This window comes from Poecile atricapillus, chromosome 1 (genome assembly GCF_030490865.1).
Source record: "Poecile atricapillus isolate bPoeAtr1 chromosome 1, bPoeAtr1.hap1, whole genome shotgun sequence".
In the NCBI taxonomy this organism is placed as follows: domain Eukaryota; kingdom Metazoa; phylum Chordata; class Aves; order Passeriformes; family Paridae; genus Poecile; species Poecile atricapillus.
The window spans coordinates 133,930,406-133,947,401 of record NC_081249.1 but is presented as its reverse complement, the minus strand read 5'-3'; the positions used below and the strand labels follow the sequence as shown (position 1 = coordinate 133,947,401).

The following is a 16,996-nucleotide window of genomic DNA, read 5'->3' as shown; positions in this document are numbered from 1 at the left end:
TATGTCTATTGCCCTCTACAAGGAAGTCTGCTCTTTTTTCTTCTGGATAGTACTGCTGCAGCAAATCACACTCAGTTTGCTCTTTGGCTGTCTGCTAAAAAAAAAAAAAAGAAAAGAAGCAAAAATAAAAAAGAAGTAAAATCCACAAGAACAAACATGTAACTTCTAGCTAATGACAGAATACAAGCCAAGAAAAAATTAAGAAGTCACTTTCTCACTTGCCACACCTCTCATAAAACAGCTAAAAACTACAACTGTATGGAATTTTGCAAAGTTAATTCAAACTAATACAATGTTATGAAGTAGCTATAGAAATGTGTAATTTCTACTATTGCTATCAATATCCTGCTTCCTATTCCACATTGACTATTATTCCGATATTGATGAAACTAAAATATAAGTAGCTGCATAATAGTAAATATAAAACTGAAATATGTTACATACTCATCTGGGGTGGTACTAATTGCCAGATATTGTTTACTTTTGTGAAGATCTTAAAAAGCTTATTTTGAAGACAATATACTTAGTACTCTGACAATGCATGTACCTAATTCTATTGACATGAGCAGTTCCCTTGAGCTGCCCCTTGGAACCAAAAAAAAAAAAACCAAAACAAAGTTGCAGGATGATTTTCACCTGTATCATTTATTGACTTTAGTTTTCAAAATTCACTGGAAGAAGAGGCTTTCCCAGATGAAGAGTTAATGAAGAATAAATTTAGCCAAACTGTGGTTTATCTGTTTTTTTTCTGGCTGTGTTCCCTGATCTTGCCTGAATATAGAATCTTTACAGACAGTTGACTGTTTTTTATCAGAAACCATCAAATAAAGGGGGATTATTCTACCTTAATTCCCTTATCCAGCATTTAGATAATCTACTGTTCTGAATGCCACTTTACAAAATAAAAACTGCATGAAAAATTTAGAAAAGCAAATATTAGAGCAGACACAGAACCAGAAGATATCATCTGCACCCCAAGATACTGTTGGGAATTGTCTTCAAGGGCTGAGGATGAGAACAGCAAATACATGAAAGAAGAAGGCAGAGTAGCAGAAAGAAAAGTTGTTAGTGCATATTCACGTCCTAAAATCGTGGGGCTGGTGGGAGAATCCCAGAGGTAAGGAATCCACAGTGCAGAAGAGTAGTGGTCAGGTGTCTGAGACTTCGCTGTCTCAGAAAGAGCTGTGTGGTAGATGGCTGCCTGACTAAAATAGTTCTGTAGTCTGCTAATATCAGGCCAAAATAGCATGCAAGGTTCAGCTAAATACCTGAGTCCATTTAGATTATTCCTTGTACAAACTAAAAAGTTGTCTAAGTGGTGGAGAATGCACTAGTGGAATGCTGCTGATATCTAATTGAAGAGCAGGGCAAATACAGTAAGTTAGCTACCATTTATCTAAGGAAACCAAATTACTGAAAAAACACAGCTGAAAGTGATCATGGACCAAGGATAGCAACAACTAACTTGTGAAATTATTGACAGAAATTCTTTAAGTTTTGCATGTACTTCACTATTCAGAGGGAAGAGAGAGTGGCAATGATTTGTGCATACTGCTATGTGGTGCTGTGTTAGGAACGGCAGAAACACGACACAGACTCTCTTAGCTAAGTTGCACAAGAGAGCAAGTTTTATTGTCCCAGATCTTCTTTTATAGACAGGCCCAAGAAGGTCTGGAAAGGTAAAACTCTCATTTGTTGTTAAACCAACACATCACCATCATTGGTCAGTTAGGTACACCACCCCTTGACCTTCTCTTGCAAGAAAACAAGATGACCAACAACACCTGCAAAGGTTGTTTTCCCTCTCCAAAGACTGTTTTGATTCCTCCTTGTGATTTCCCCGGCCACACTTCTCAGGCCAGTCTGACAAAGTTATGTGACTTGGTTTCACACAGGCTCAAGCTAATGCCTGAAGCCTAAAATCTCTTATCTAACCATTGTCAGTTCCCATACTGCTGATGATCACTGAAAAACTATAAAGAGGAAAGAAAATGTGGACTAAGTGATGATCCCTTCTTGGGTGAATCACAAGCATCTCTTAACATACACAGAATATTTTGTGATCCTACCTGCTGGCTGTCCTCTGCAACAGGCATGGCCATCCATCCACAGGGCTGGGGATGCACTGAGGTGGCTTTTATTTGCTGCTGCTCCCTTCTCCTCTTTGGGAAGATGAAGATGTTCCCCGTTTACTTGTCACACTGGTCCCTATGACAATGAAAGTAAACATTGCTGGTGCAGAATGATATCAACAGCTTGTTGGGATGGAAATAAGCTCTGTGAAATGGATGGAGATGCAAATAATTTGCACTTCTCTCCAGCAGTAGAGGAGCATAGAGGTATCAGAAGCAAACAAGCAGGAGTGGACATAAATGTGAATGTATTTGCTAAATTGCATTTTCAAATTTTTGCAATAACTTGGATGTTGAGTAAATGCATCAGTAAGTAATCCTTCATTCCCTTTGAGAAAAGTCATGTGCTTTCCCAAGCTACAGAAATCTTTAACAAATTTCCCAAAGTGCAGGTTTGTAGTCAAGGTGCTCTCTTAATGATTTAGGTTTCCAAAGCAACTGTCCGCCTAACCTCACTGGCAGCTTCACATTTTGGTGCACAGCATCTCAGTCTTAAAAGTGAATTTGTTTAAGGATTTGTTCTGTATTTAGAGTATAAAATTGCATCACAATGCATAGGTAACGTGCCTGTGGGCTTTTATTGATATATAACAGACCACATTTGGTATAAATTATTGCAGCTCAGTTGACTGCTGTGAATAAAAGCTACTTTGAAGAAATCAAAGATACACCCAACTCTTTCATAATTACAGTAATGTGTTCCTTCAAATATTTTTGTCCATCACCATTAAAATAAGTGGTATGATTTCTGTATGTTTGTACTGGAGCTTTGGGTTTTCTTGTATGAGCTGATATATGCTCTGATATTCTAATATTCTTTGTCCTTAAAATAGATGTTGCTATTTTCATAGGCTTTAAATTCACCTTTCTTCTGGAAGTGTGCTATTCCTTTGTGCTTTTGTTTTCAAAGCATTTGGAAAATGTATCTCTGACACATGCCTTTGATTAGACTATAAAATTACATAAACCAGTGAGATATCCAAACTCTATCTGTTCAAGAGAACAGCAGATTTTGGTTCTCCCACAATGACCTATGTAAAAATTCTAAATTGCTTAAAATTTTCCTTTATATATCTATATGTCAGTATTTTTTAACTATCCATGTTTCTGTTAATGTTTATATTTCTAGGAATATGATTGTGTTAAATTCCACAACATCACAGTCATAAGAAGTCTTTGATCTTTGTTACAGCAGTGACAGTTGCTTGAAGTATAAAACCCTGAAATGAAGCAGGACTTTAACCAAGAAATGTTCTCAGAAAGTGTTGAAGTTAGTGGCTATTTTTGTCCAGGCTTGAGTAATGGTTTGTCAGAAAGCAGGAGGTGCTGGGGCTGTGAAAGTCACAGCACAAGCAGAAGTTTCCCTCCTATTCAGATATGAGTGGTTTGCTCAGTTAAATCTACAGTTAATGAGCAATACTGGGTCTGAAGCTGAACTGTACCAGATCCTAATTAAGACCATCTCAGCCCTTCCTGGGCTATTTCTCTGCAAGTGTCTCTGTTAAAATCCTGCATGTTTTTATCTTTCTAAGCACTATTTAAACACCAGGATTCTGTCAGGTTAGCTTTTATTTGCATGTTCTCCCTTTTGCTCAAAGCAGGTGTGTTTGTTATTAACTCATTCCCTAGATAGTTCCATTAACTTTTCTGGAGAATCCTTGTAACTTTTCTGGGAGAATCTGACCCATTATCACACCTGTACATCTATGTCCCTTCCTGGTAGCCTTCCAGCCTTAATGCCAATCTGCTAAGAGGGAAATAATGCTTAAGTATGAAGATTTATAATTGATTTTTATCTTACAGGTGCCTGAGATTAAAAATTTTGTATGCTGCTAAATGCACCTGCAAATTGATGACACTGTTTATTCAGCTCTTTCCACTGCCTTGCTCACCCTGCCAGTGTATGTGCAATGAATTATTACTAACAGTCCTCTATCTTATGGGGTGGAACTTTCACTGGAATGTTCATCGCATTAAACTGTCTTCTAACATAAAATCTGAGGTTTTGCATCCTCAGCAGATTCCCATTTCTCCCCCTCTGATTATTCAAACGAGCCACTTGAGTGGTGATGGGCTGTATTTGGGGGGTTTGTGTGCAATGGCTGGTCTGTAACTTAAGAAATCAGGGTTTTCGGTGACACTGAAATGTTTTGCTGTGTAGCTGATAAGCCAGGTAGTGTCCCTTGCCAAGTCTGCTTACGTGGGGAAGTTTCACCAAGAGCAAATGCAAGAAAGAATGTCTGTATGACATACAGCATCAGTCAAAGCATTCGTTCAAGCTTGTGTTTCCATTCAAAACGCAATGTCTTGATTAAGAATTCCAGTGTTCTTCATTCCCTCTGCACGCCAGAACTTTTGTGTAGTATTCCAAAGCATCCCTACCTTTATAATGACTGTTCCTACTTCCCTTCTCCCCCAGCAAATCCGAGTGCTTAAGCTGCATCCACATTTATCATCACGGCTACAAAGGAGGACGGTGCTATTATCCCATTTACAAACTGACAGCCTGATGGACACAGATTAAAACAGTGACACACCAGAAGGCACACAGGAAGTCTGTGGGAGAACTGGGTGCTGAACTCTGGTCATTCAAGTCCGAGGTTAGAGGCTGGAACTTTCTTCTTTGATGGGGGACTGAAAATACTTTCTTAAATTCAATGTAGTCACAGGAATTTGATCCTCTCTTTGCCAGCTTCCTATTATTCAAATATGGATAATGTATCAAGTTAGTCCAATTATTCTAACTTTTTTTGTAATGTTAAAAATATTTTAATTTAATTTGAAATTTATTTAGTAGGAGGAATTAGAAACGTTAGTAAAATCTTTATGTCTATTACGAGAAATATCTACCAAAGAAAACGAAGCAAAACATCTGTAGCCTTTTAAGCCAGACCAGTTAAACTTGGCACTTTAGCCACTAGAGGGACCTCCAGGAATAGAATATATAAAAACAGACTACACAAAAACATTTGAAGTATTAGGGTGCCTTTAAAGAAAAACAAAAAAGCTTTGCAGACCGAAGCGTTACCTTATCATGAGGTCTGAAATAATAGCAAACATGACTAATTATCTTTTAAAATTTTGTCAAGATAAAGCAACTTTTCTGCTGGTAGGATATGACTTTGGTGCGTTGTTTCGTCTTCACTGACTCAGTGAGGTAGCACACCTGCTTTGAAGAGGCCTGTCATTTACCAGTAAGGTTATGGATTGTTCTTTTGGGCAGGACAAAGCAAATGCAGTTATTCTCATTCCAGAGTTTCCGAGAAGAATGTGATTTGGATGTGGTGCAGACAGCCTGAAATCAGTAACCTCATTTTCCCACTGAGTGGTACTTTAGCAGAGCCCTCAAGTGATGTCAAATTTTAACAGCAGTTTAATAGCCCAATTAACATCTGTTAGTGCCTTGCCATGCACGCAAATGGTCTCTAAAAAGTAGTTATGCTACCGCCTGGGTCACTGGGTTTGTAATTAGCCATCAATCATGGAGATGATGAGGGTGCTCTAATGTTCCCTTTTTCACTTCCTCAAAAATACAGAGGGAGCTGAGTGTTCTTCGTGCACAAAATTTTGGGGCTCCGCAAGCTCAGCAAGCTTCAGCTTTTAACATTCGCACCATAAAACACACAATCCTGCTGGGCAACTGTGCTTTTGAGACACTGGAGATGAAGACACTGACATAAGAATTGCAGTTAACCCAATTAGAAAAAGGTCATGCATGTCTCGAGAATTTGGCATTAAATTGCAATTATGGTTAAAAGAATTTTTGTGAGACTTTAAATTACATTGCATTGTTTAGCTTTACCTATTAGAATGGTCCTAGTGAAATGAAAATTCTTATTTTGTGAGATGAAAGCAACCTGAAATTCCAGTTTGGCAGAGTTGATTGTTGCACAGGTCTCCTGTGGTCTACCCACTGAGTTTTATAGTTTCCAATTTGTTTGCCTTGAGAGGTTTTACTTGTGTAAGAAAAGGTGTAGTGGGAGGGGAGGAGACATTGCTAGTACTTTTTCTATTACTCTTTGTTGTGTGGTTGGGGTTTTTTTTAGGTATTAGAAAGCTTCTTGATGTATTATTGTTTGAAAAACCTTTGATTCTCTCGCAGAGGTAGCGTTAAATTCCTTGCATTGCACAAGTATAACCTCCCACTGAAGTTTTCCACACTCAACCGCAGGCTTAACTGTCAGACTGATGATGTTTGACATCAAAAGTGGGTTGCCAAGTGGGTCCTGCTGAAGAAGAGTGATTAACTGTCCCATGCCATTCCTTACACGTGAAGTAGGATATTATATGTTACAGATTAACGCCGTCACAAGCAGGAAGTGTTCCTGGACCAGGAAGAGATTTGGCGATAGCTGGTGATTTCTTTCTCAGCCACTAAGAGTGAAACCCTTCCTAAAATACCAGAACACCCTTTCATTAAGAATAGTCCTCTCCATCAGCAACCATGGGGCAAAAATTTGGGGAGTATTTCATAATTTCAGTGAATTTATTTGGCGCTTACTCAGCGACGTTATTTGGTACTGATTTTAACCTAACAAAGAGAAGGTTTGTGGCTAATGTGAGGAGGAGAATTTGCTTTTGATGCAAGAAAATGATGTAACAATCTCTTCATTTGGAGAATGCTGTTAGTCACTCTGCCCTCAGACGTGCTGGCCTGTGTGAATGTGCACTCTGAATCCTGTGTGGCATTGTGTGACCGAGCAAATGCCCGCTGAGTCTCACATGCTCCTGAGACTGAAATACCACATCTGCCATAATGATGAAAATGAATGTTGTAGGATGTTGTCAGCCTCTTTACTTTTGTCTTTTGGAGAATCCTAAAAGAATCCTTCTCAGTTACAAAAATTGCTGGAAAATTAACTACATTAAAGAGCTCAGGAGGACAGGACACCATGGGCAGCTGCTGAAACAGACTAGAGAGGTTACCTATGGATGCTGAATGCGAGAAAGCAGGCAGGAAGCACAGTGTCAGTGGGAAACCAAGTCACATAACTTTCTCAGACTGGCCTGGGAAGTGTGGCCTGGGAAATCATAAGGAGGAATCAAAACAGCCCTTGGAGATAGAATACGACCTTGCAGGTTTTGTTTGTTGCCTTGTTGCTTTCCTGCAAGAGAATGTCAAGGGGTGGTGTACCCAGCTGACCAATGATGGTGATGTGTTAGTTTAATGACCAATGAGAGTTTTACCCTTCCAGGCCTTCTCGGACCTGCCTATAAAAGAAGATCTGGAATAATAAAACTTGCTCTCTTGTGCAACCCAGAAGAGAGTCTGTGTTGTCCTTCACCATTCCTAATATAGTGTGACAGTTACCCATGCACAGGTCTACATGTGTCTGGAGCAAGATCTCCCTCTTAGTTTTGTAAGACTTCCACAAGTTCTAGATTTTTATTTTTCCTACTGCCACTTTGTTGAAGATTGCAAGTAGGTTGGTGGCAGGAAGAAAATGTGGAGAGGGACATTTCCAAGCTATGATGCACCAAAGCGGCTCAGTTACAATCCTAGCACCGCTTTCTTTTTTTTTTTTCTCATTGTCCATGAGCCCTTCAAGGGCTCTGCCCTGAAGTCCTGTTCCTAAACAAGTAAACACTTAGGGCCTGAATTCTTCAGACTCTCACATGGAAGATTTTGGTCAGCCAGATAGCAATATAAAGAGGCTGACATTGTATAAAATATTTATCTTTATTGATGGAAACTAGAATTCCAGTTGGCTGTACTAGCCTTTTGTATAAATTAATGTTCCTTATCAAGAAAAATTAAGAGTCTGCCAAGGTTTTTGCCTCAGTCTTTAATGGCCACTTCTCTGCTCACAGCTCTAGAGTGGATGGACAGCAGGATGGGGTCTGGGGGAGCAAAGTCCCTCCCACTGTAATAAAGATCAGGTTAGATAACTTGAATAAACCTAGACTAAGGACCACCTGAGGAACTTGAATGTACGTAAGTCCACAGGACCTGATGAGATGCATCCCAGAGTCCTGAGGGAATCGGCAGACACAGTTGCCAAGCCCCTCTCTGGAGTAGTCCTGGCTGTCAGCTGAAGTGTCATGTGGCTGGAAACAGGAAACATTGCACCTATCTTTAAAAAGTGTAGAAAGGAAGACCCTGGGAGGACCTGTTTTCCTCACCTTTGTGCTTGGGAAGATCCTGGAACAGATCCTCATAAAAGTTCTGCTATGGCACATGGAGAACTGGGAGGTGATTTGACCAGCCAGGGCTGCCTGACCAACCTGATGGCCTTCTGTGATGGAATGCCTACGACAGTGGACAAGGCAAGGTTTACAGGGATATCATTTGACATGAAGGAATGTAATTTATCTTGATTTCTGAATGTACTTTATCTGGGTTTCTGATTTCCCAACATTCTTCCCTCTAAATTGGAGCTTGATTCAACGGGTAGACTGTGAGGTGAATAAAGAATTGTCTGGATAGCTGCATCCAGAGGGTAGAGATCAATGGCTCAGAATTCCCAATATGTTTGAAAACAAATTTGCAAAATTGCTTGTGAGGCATAAGCCTAAATATATTCTCAGAGTCTTTCTTTACTTTAGGACTTCAAGCCTGAGCATTGGTGGACAGTAAGATTCTTTCTCAGAACAGCACCAATATGCTTTAAAATCCTATGAAACAATGTAAACACATAATTTAAATGTAACCATAAGCATGCACTCGGATAGCATTCAAACAGATAATGCTAATCAGGGATGTCAGCAGGACTGCATGGCCTCCATACACCAGATATCTGGTGCGTGCCACTCGCTATCTTCTGCAGGGCTGCTTCTCTCTGCTGCCCAGATTCCTGAGCAGACTGCATCCACTGGTAAAAATAACCCAGAAGGAAAGAAGGGAGGGAATTAAAGGACACTTTAAACTTTCTGGATAGAATACTGTCAGCTCGTTTCTGTCTGCTCCATTTGTCTTGAAAGTGACTAACAGAAAAGCAGACTGCATGAATGCCTGTTGAAAGTGTGTCTTTTTGACAGTGATTAGTCTGCTGAGGAGGTGATTCATTAATGTGATCTCTGACTTCTGAAAAGCTGATGGTTGGTGTTTGGGGATGTACTCCAGTTTTGAATACACTCTCTGTATCTTAAGTTTCTGCTGGTGTGCCAAGTGGTTTGACTAGCAGTGTCTGCCAACAGGGAAAACCTGCTGGATTTACACATGGGATTCAGAGAATCTTGAATACAGGTATTCAAGAGCCTGTAACAAAGATTTTGCCTAAATTTAGAACCTGGAGTTAATTTGCATAAAAGCATACAAGTTGTGTATTAATAGATTTGGATTAATTAGAAATAATGGTAAATGAGATTATCAAGGTGTCCAATGGAAAATGCCTACATGTACTCAGAAAATTGTTCTTAATTGAAATTTAATGAATGAATTAAAATATACATATATGTCCCCATCTCCCTACTGAATTGGCTAAGCCATAGTCTTCCCAGGATTTAGAAAGTGAAGCAAACCCTTGTGTCTCTTTCCCCTTGCTTTTGTTTTGAATCTTAAAGCTGAGGTTTATTTGTCTAACATGTTATTGTTGTGTTTTCAAGCTGTTCTTTTTGTCTGAGGTCTAAGTACTTAGTTGTTTTGTAGCTTTTAATAGGAATTTTTAAAGCAAAGACAAGTCTGAGCAGAATTTTTTAATTGATAGAGAGTATTTCAAAAGTTTTTGTCATACCTTGGTATATGAAAGTATATAAACAATCTAGGACTTTATTCTTAGTTCAGTACTGAGTGACATATACCTACATCATTGACTGTACTTTTTATAATGATCTACTCACTCAATTCAAATGTGGATTCTCCAGGAAGTGGAACACAACCCAATATTTACTCTAATCCAAGAAAAAGAGTTCAAAAATTGAGACAACACAACTCTCCTCTCCTTGAAAACTGTTATTTAATGTGTCACCTATTGTAGCTGGGCAGAAATGGAAGTGGTATTCAAAAAAACCCTCCAAACCTATTTTAAACAAAAACCATCCCACAAAGTAATCTAACAGCAAACAACAGGATTTCCATGCCAGAGGAGAACTGGCGCAACCTGTAATTGCAACAGTAAGTGCTAAAGGCTTTCAGAAGACAGAGAACATTCAGATACAAACTGTTTGTTTGAGTCTTAACTTCCACAGGGAAATAATCAGGCAAAAGATCAAGGTGTCTCTAACTGGCTGCAGTAATTCCTGCTTGTAAACATTAATCAGTGATTTAGCAGTGTGATCTTGCTCGGTACTTTGGCAGGCACAAAGTGAGAATACAGCATGTCATGAGCCTATCTAATCCTGCAGGCATAATATTGATCATAACTTGGTCCAGAATAACAGAAACAGAGGGCCAGGATGGTACAAATATTTTTGATCTACTGTAGCTCAAAAAAACCTTTAACTAATAATCTTCTTGCTCCAATTAAATTTATAGAATTGGGAGCTTTTCCATCAGCTTCACTGAATTACCATCATATTATAGTGACTTATCATATCTCATGTTCAGAATCATAGTCCTCTTAAAGACATAAAGATTTTAAACAGTTCTTGCAAACTGTGAATTAAGCTCTGTTGCTCATTTTGCTGCAGTTCTGTAAATACTCAAAGTAGATTATTATCTACTAATATAGTAGATATACTAATTTTATCTATTAAAGTATGGATCTATTAGTAGATCTACTAATATTATCTATTCTAAGGAACAATTCAGCATGGTAGCTCCACCTTAATATTTAAAACCCACATCCTCTTTATTCAACGTGTCTTCCTACCCTCTTCACTATCAAAGCCTAGATACCCAGCTCCATAAATATATTTGAACACTCATCTCCCTTCTCTTCCCATTTTTAACTCTTTCATGTATACACCACTCTCTTTTTTTCTCTTCTTCCACTTACATAATTATGTTGTTTTGTAAAATAAACATGATTAAGATCAAGACATGGCTACTCAAGGGAAAAATGGGAACTTCCACTACCACGTTAAAATATGCATCTTGAAAATGTTGCAAATTAATATACGATTTTGGTAACTTAATATACATTAAAGATAATGATACCCTGGATTCTCATCACTAAGCAATCATTTATTTGACACTTGTACTTAAGTATGCTCTTACTTTCACTTGTGCCGGACATGTTTTGCCATTCAGTACCTTGAACTATTTGGCAATCACCTAACAATGTGATTTTTGCAACATAAATGTTATAATTTACCAGTAATACATTTACAATCTTGATTTTTATTAATTCCTTGACTCTGGGAAAAGGTCTTTAGATATTACCTAATACTACTTTTAAATACTTTAAAATTCCTTTATTTGTGATGATTCATTGAAAGATTTAGCCAACATTGGCATTCCAACCTTATTCCAACCTCATGAAAACATTTCTGTCCTGAAAAACAACTCAATATATAAGGCTGAGGAATATATTTGAGACTTTTTTTGTTTTGCAGTAAAAAAATTATTGAAACGAACTTTGATTCTTTGGAACAGTTTCTCGGTGAACACTGAAGATCAAATTTAGATCTTACCAATTTTCTTCCTGGTTTAGCCATGTAAGTCTATAATACTCCCTAAATTTTCTGTTGTAAGGAAACTGCATAAGTAATACAGAAATTCCATTTTCCTAGGTTTAGAGTGAAGTTTCTGTTCCCTGTTTTGTTAATCAATGAACAAATAACAGCATCATGCCACAATATTTTTTAAAGATTTTGTAATGTCTTATGAAGAACAACATCATTTACATATAAACACATAGCCTCTTGTTTGGCTGAACTCTGTATGTTATATTTTGCAGCTGGCTCCAGGATAAGGCTCTGTATAACCCAGACAATGTTATGTTGGTCTATAAACCAAAGTGGAACACTTATATAAAGAAACACATTTGTTAACTTTAATATCGAGACTTTATCAGGCTGGCCCTCAAACAGTGAGCCTTCAAGGGTAGCGATGACATTCTTTCTTCCATTAGCAATTTTTCTCACAGACTTGTTTCAAGAAAGAACAGTTTCTCAAAATAGACAAACCAGGCTCTATTTTGACCTGATACAGGAAAATTTTCCTTTGAAATGCTGTTTTTATTAAGCTGGTTTGTTCTTCATGCTCTGGTGGAGGAGGGAAAAGCCTGGTTAGTACATTGTTGGTTTAGAAACAAGTTTTGCAAAGTCTCATTTTAACACTTCTGTTTCTATATTCCTAAGATGGAGCCTGATTCCTCAGGGATGTAAATCAGTACAAGAGCCCACCCATCTTTCTTGTTTACACTGGTGGAGGATCTTTCCCGGTTCCCCTACAATTCGTGCAGCCTGACATTTGAATGGAACTGCAATTAGCAGGGTTGTTTTCGTTTAACTTTATTTAGCACCTTATCTCCTGTAACATTCTTGTCCGGGTACCAGTATCAACCATGAACTCAACATAGCTCTTACTAGTGCTGTTCTATTTTGAGTTGAAAGAAAAAAACCTGTCAGTCCAGATCAAAGAGCACCTTCCCCTTCACTCTGGGAGTAGAAATTGTTACCTAACTAATCGGTGCAAAAGGCCATGGCAAATCGATTCACACCACACTTACAGCAGTCGTAACTAATTCCACCACACGGGAAAGTTATCCAGGCCCTCAGGATGACCTGTTCTCCATGGCCAAACATATGCAGCTTTCCACAGAAAACAAAATGACGCTGGTCAGAGACCCAAATTGTAGAGGATACATTTCTGCAGGACTGTGTTTCCTGTGTTCTACAGTTTTCCCGGTTCTACAGCTATTCACGCCTTTTGGTTACAATATCACGAAGAACTGCAAGACCTGTGGTTTGGTCTCATAGTTCCTGTTGCTCATTTTATAAAGAGCCTCCGGGAGGATTCCGACTCTGGCAGAGCTCTGCTGCTCCCAGGTGCTGAAATTCTGCAAAAAGGAGCGGGAGCAGCAGGTCCAGAAGGTTTTGAAGGTCCTAAATCTGAAGTAAGGGGCTGTAGCCCAGAATCTCAAGCCACCCAATGCCATAGTTCTGGGAAACACTGGAGTGGCTGGGAAGGCAGGAAGGTCTGCTGGGCTCCTGTGCTGCTGGAAGACTGCTCCCTGTCTCTGCCCTGGCAGCTCCTCACCCAGGTGAGAGACCACCTCCCCGCAGCCATAGCGGTGACAGGGCACAGGTGATACGGGCGAAGAGCAGCAATGAGGACAGTGGCACTTCAGAGCGCGGCACGGAGCGATGCTCCAGGCGCCTCCCGGGGCTGCCGCCGGTGCCGGGCAGGGCGAGCGGGCACCGCCCCGGGACAGCGCCGGGCCCGCCCCCGCTTCCCCGCACCTTTCCCGGCGGAGCCGCCCCGCGGGGGCCGGGCCAGCGGTGTCGGCGGCGGGACGGGGGGCCCGGCGCTGCCCGCAGCTCCCCGCAGCTCCCCGGGCACCGCCGCGCAGCCCCAGCCATGTCCTCCAGCTCCCCGCCGGGCGAGCCCAAGAGCCGCAGCCTGGGCCGGCTGTCGCTGCCCAGGAGAGGCAGCATGACGCCCGGCAAGAAGGCGGCGGCGCTGGAGCTGGCCGAGAGCGCCCCGAACGCCCACTACGCCCCGCTGGGGGCCGCGCAGGGCGGGCAGGCGCCCCCGGGATGCGGCCCCGAGCGGGAGCGGGAGCGGGCACCGCGGCTGCGGAGCGAGGTGGTGGTGGTGAGCGCCGACTGCCCGCGGCCCCCCGTCAGCCTGGACCCCCGCGTCTCCATCTACAGCCTCCGCAAGCCCCTGCTGAGCCGCAGCAGCGTCCAGGGCAGGGTTTACAACTTCTTGGAGCGGCCCACGGGATGGAAGTGCTTCGTGTACCATTTCACCGTGTGAGTACCGCCCCGCTGCCGCCGGGCACCTGCTCCGCGCTCCCGTTAGCGCCGCTGGAGCGCTGCCCCGTCCGTGCCGGGGGCTCTGGGGCCGCCCTCAGCCGCTCCCCGAGGGGCCGCTGCCGCCGAGCCCCCTCCCCGCAGGGTGCGCGTCCTCTCCCCGCAGGAGCCTCAGGACCGGGGCCGTCCAGACCAGCCCGGTGCTCCGGGCTGGAACATCGTGCAGATACGGTCCTTTGGGCTCTGGGCGGTTCGGTTTTTTTTGTTGTTATTTTTAGTTTTTTGGATTTTTTCCCCGCATGTGTGAAGTAAAACAAAAGTCACCCTCTGGGGGAAAGTTTGCCTTTTAGTTGAGAGAGATGCTGTATCTCAGTGCAGGAGCCCTTAGGTTTATCTATCAGATAGCGCAGGAGCTGGTTTCAGGAAATTTTCTTCAGAAGGCTACCCAGGTAGTTGGAATAAATTGTTCACACTGAACGTGGAAATTAAGTAGGTAGTAGTGCCACTCATTCTTTATTAATTTTTGATGCATGGCTCCTGATTTCAAGCAGCGACACCTGTGTGATGCCGATGCTCACTGCATAGCAGCAGTTTCTAATTGAACAGGTGCTATCGACTATCAGCGCTGCAGTCTTAGAGGAGGATGAGAAACTGCTTTTCCTTGCCTCTTCTATTGCCCCTGGCTCTAACTTGTGCTATACATTATGACAGGGAGGAGGTGGTGTTTGGAGGGTGCTGTTTAACTTCAGGTGGGTTGAAAATTGCTTTGTCTGTAGTAGTGTCTGTAGAGTTCAGTGTCAAACCCAGGTCAGCAAGTGTTAGGTCTGTGGTGCCCAGGCATCCCAACAGGTGCCTCGGTGAGGAATCAGATCTTTTCCATCGAGGTGTTGCTGAAGGCTTGTGTGACCCTTGGGCAATCGGCGTGTGTTAAATGTAGGTAAGAAGGTCAGGTAGGAATGTGGTGTATGTTTGTTGTACTCACGCACAAACATGTGTGTGTATATATATCCATTACATGTACACATTTTTATTCCAACAGCTAAAGGGAAGGTAATCTGGTCAAAATCCTAAGACAAAAGACACCAAAGTCAGTTCTTATGACTTGGTTGTTGTATTCTAAGTTCTATTTCTAAGTAACTGTTATCTAAAGTCAGTTCAGATTTTGTGCTTCTGTTCCACTCGAGGATTCTGGAGTGTTTAGGTCAACAGGTGAAGTGGTACCAACCTTATTTTAGTGGAGGGGAAACAGTTGTCATCTGTGAGTATGTAATTGGGAGATGACTGGGTACAACTGCTGGGATAATTGTGGGCTTCGTTCTCCTTAGTGTTATGATGGTGCCATGCTATGAGAAAATGAGTAATGGCTGTAATTATGAAGTGCCTAATAGTTGTGTTTGAACAATGTAAAACACTTTTGGGAATTGGAGCTTCCCCCCAAAAGAGGGAGTTTTAGATAGCCATCTTTTATGCTTTTTGATCTTTAAGTTATCTCAGATTATGTTTAGGTGGTAAATTGTTCAATATCTTAACTAATCTCTAAATCTTAACAGCAAGTTTAGGAAAACTCTGTAAAACAAAAACCAAGGTTATATTCCTCTACTTAAGGTTCTAGCCTGAATATTTTGGGTTTTTTCTGCAGGTATTAGCACTGTGGATTAATTCTGTCAGTGTAAGAATGAAGATTCTGTAATATGTGTAAGGCATTACCTGTCTCCCCCCAGCACACACCCATGGTGTAAGCATTAGTCCCGGCATTTCCCCTCTTTCCAGAACTCTTCTGATGCAATGACAAATGACAGTGGCAGTAAATATTCTCAAGAGTCTTACCAAGCATTGTTCATATTCCTTAGGGCACTGAAGAGACAGAAGAGGGTACTGACACCTTTGTATCTTTCTCACAAGGCAGTCGTGCAAGTACCATTAAGGCAGCCTCACTCTGATTCCCACCAGCAGAGGGAATTGAGGCTTTACTGTTCTCAGCCCAACTTCTCCCTTTTTTTTTGTAGTACATAAGCTTTTTGTGCCCATTAAATCATGGTTTAAGTTGCTAGTCTTTGGTCCATACTTCTCCATCTCTTTTTGAGCTCCCCAAGCAACTTTCTGTTGTGCCAAGGAATGCTCTGTTTGGAGTACAGTCCCTGCCAGCCAGGTGCTGAGTATTGGCAGATGACTAGTTGCTACAGAGCAGAAGTGTGCTGCTAAAATTAGCTGATGAGGCTGATTTGTCTGGTTCAGAGAAGTTGTTGTGTCCCAGCGTCTCCTCGGGACCTGCTTTGTGCAGACAGCTGGGTACAGGGGATGAGGTGCAGAGCTGGAAAGGACTTGGAGTCATGACACACACACAGAGGCCTGCATGTGCTCTTTTCCCACTGGAGGAAGTACTTGATTGTTCCATTGTCAGCATGCAAACAGTCATTCATAGAATGCTAAGCTGGGTTTTTACCTTGGGGTGTGCAAGGACTCTGGTGTTTGTCTCTCCTGCCCAAATGAGTTTAAGAAGCTGAACTCATTTTGCCTGTTGTCTTTTTTACTCCCTCTGCAGTCTGCCTCCTGCTTTATTCCAGGGGTTTTCAGCTGCCTGGGAGGTCTCACTTGCTGTCCTACATGTTTAGAGGGGGAAGGAAAGGAAACGGGAGTGGTGTTAAATCGGGGCATAAAGATCTGAGTAGAGAGCCCTGGCCAAGATCTAGCCCAGTGATGGGAGCAACAGGCACTGGAAGCTTAATTTTCTGTTTTCTGCATGGTGTGGAGTGTGTGGCTGTATTCTTAATTATATGCTGTAATTATTACAGTTAGAAACAACTCCTGGAATAGTCCATGTAACTTGCTCTGGACCTATATCTCTGGCTGGTTGTTAAAACACTGTTTATCAAGCGATAAGAGCTACATCTACTGATTGCCTGTCACACCCTTTTCCTGCTCAGGAATCTTAGTCAGTGGTATGTAGAATACTAATAGCTAAGAGCTGATACTTGGGATTGATTTTCCTTGGTTTTATATTATATTGTTTAGAAAAGGGAAGTCGAACACCAAGCTTTAATCCTCAGGTTCTAGGCTGGTAT

General features: G+C 41.6%; 1 protein-coding gene across 2 annotated transcripts in view; it reads left to right on the top strand.

The window, feature by feature from the left end:
- The first annotated feature begins 13,147 nt into the window (after positions 1-13,147).
- The window catches only part of KCNQ1 (potassium voltage-gated channel subfamily Q member 1), a 334,459-nt gene continuing 330,610 nt past the window's right edge, over positions 13,148-16,996 (top strand). Inside the window, exon 1 of one of the 2 annotated variants that reach the window (XM_058855429.1) lies at positions 13,148-13,934. In XM_058855429.1, coding sequence (XP_058711412.1) covers positions 13,537-13,934 — 398 coding nt within the window. In that variant the 5' untranslated portion in view covers positions 13,148-13,536. The remainder of the gene's footprint in view (positions 13,935-16,996) is intronic. The other variant, XM_058855420.1, reaches the window with a different exon arrangement.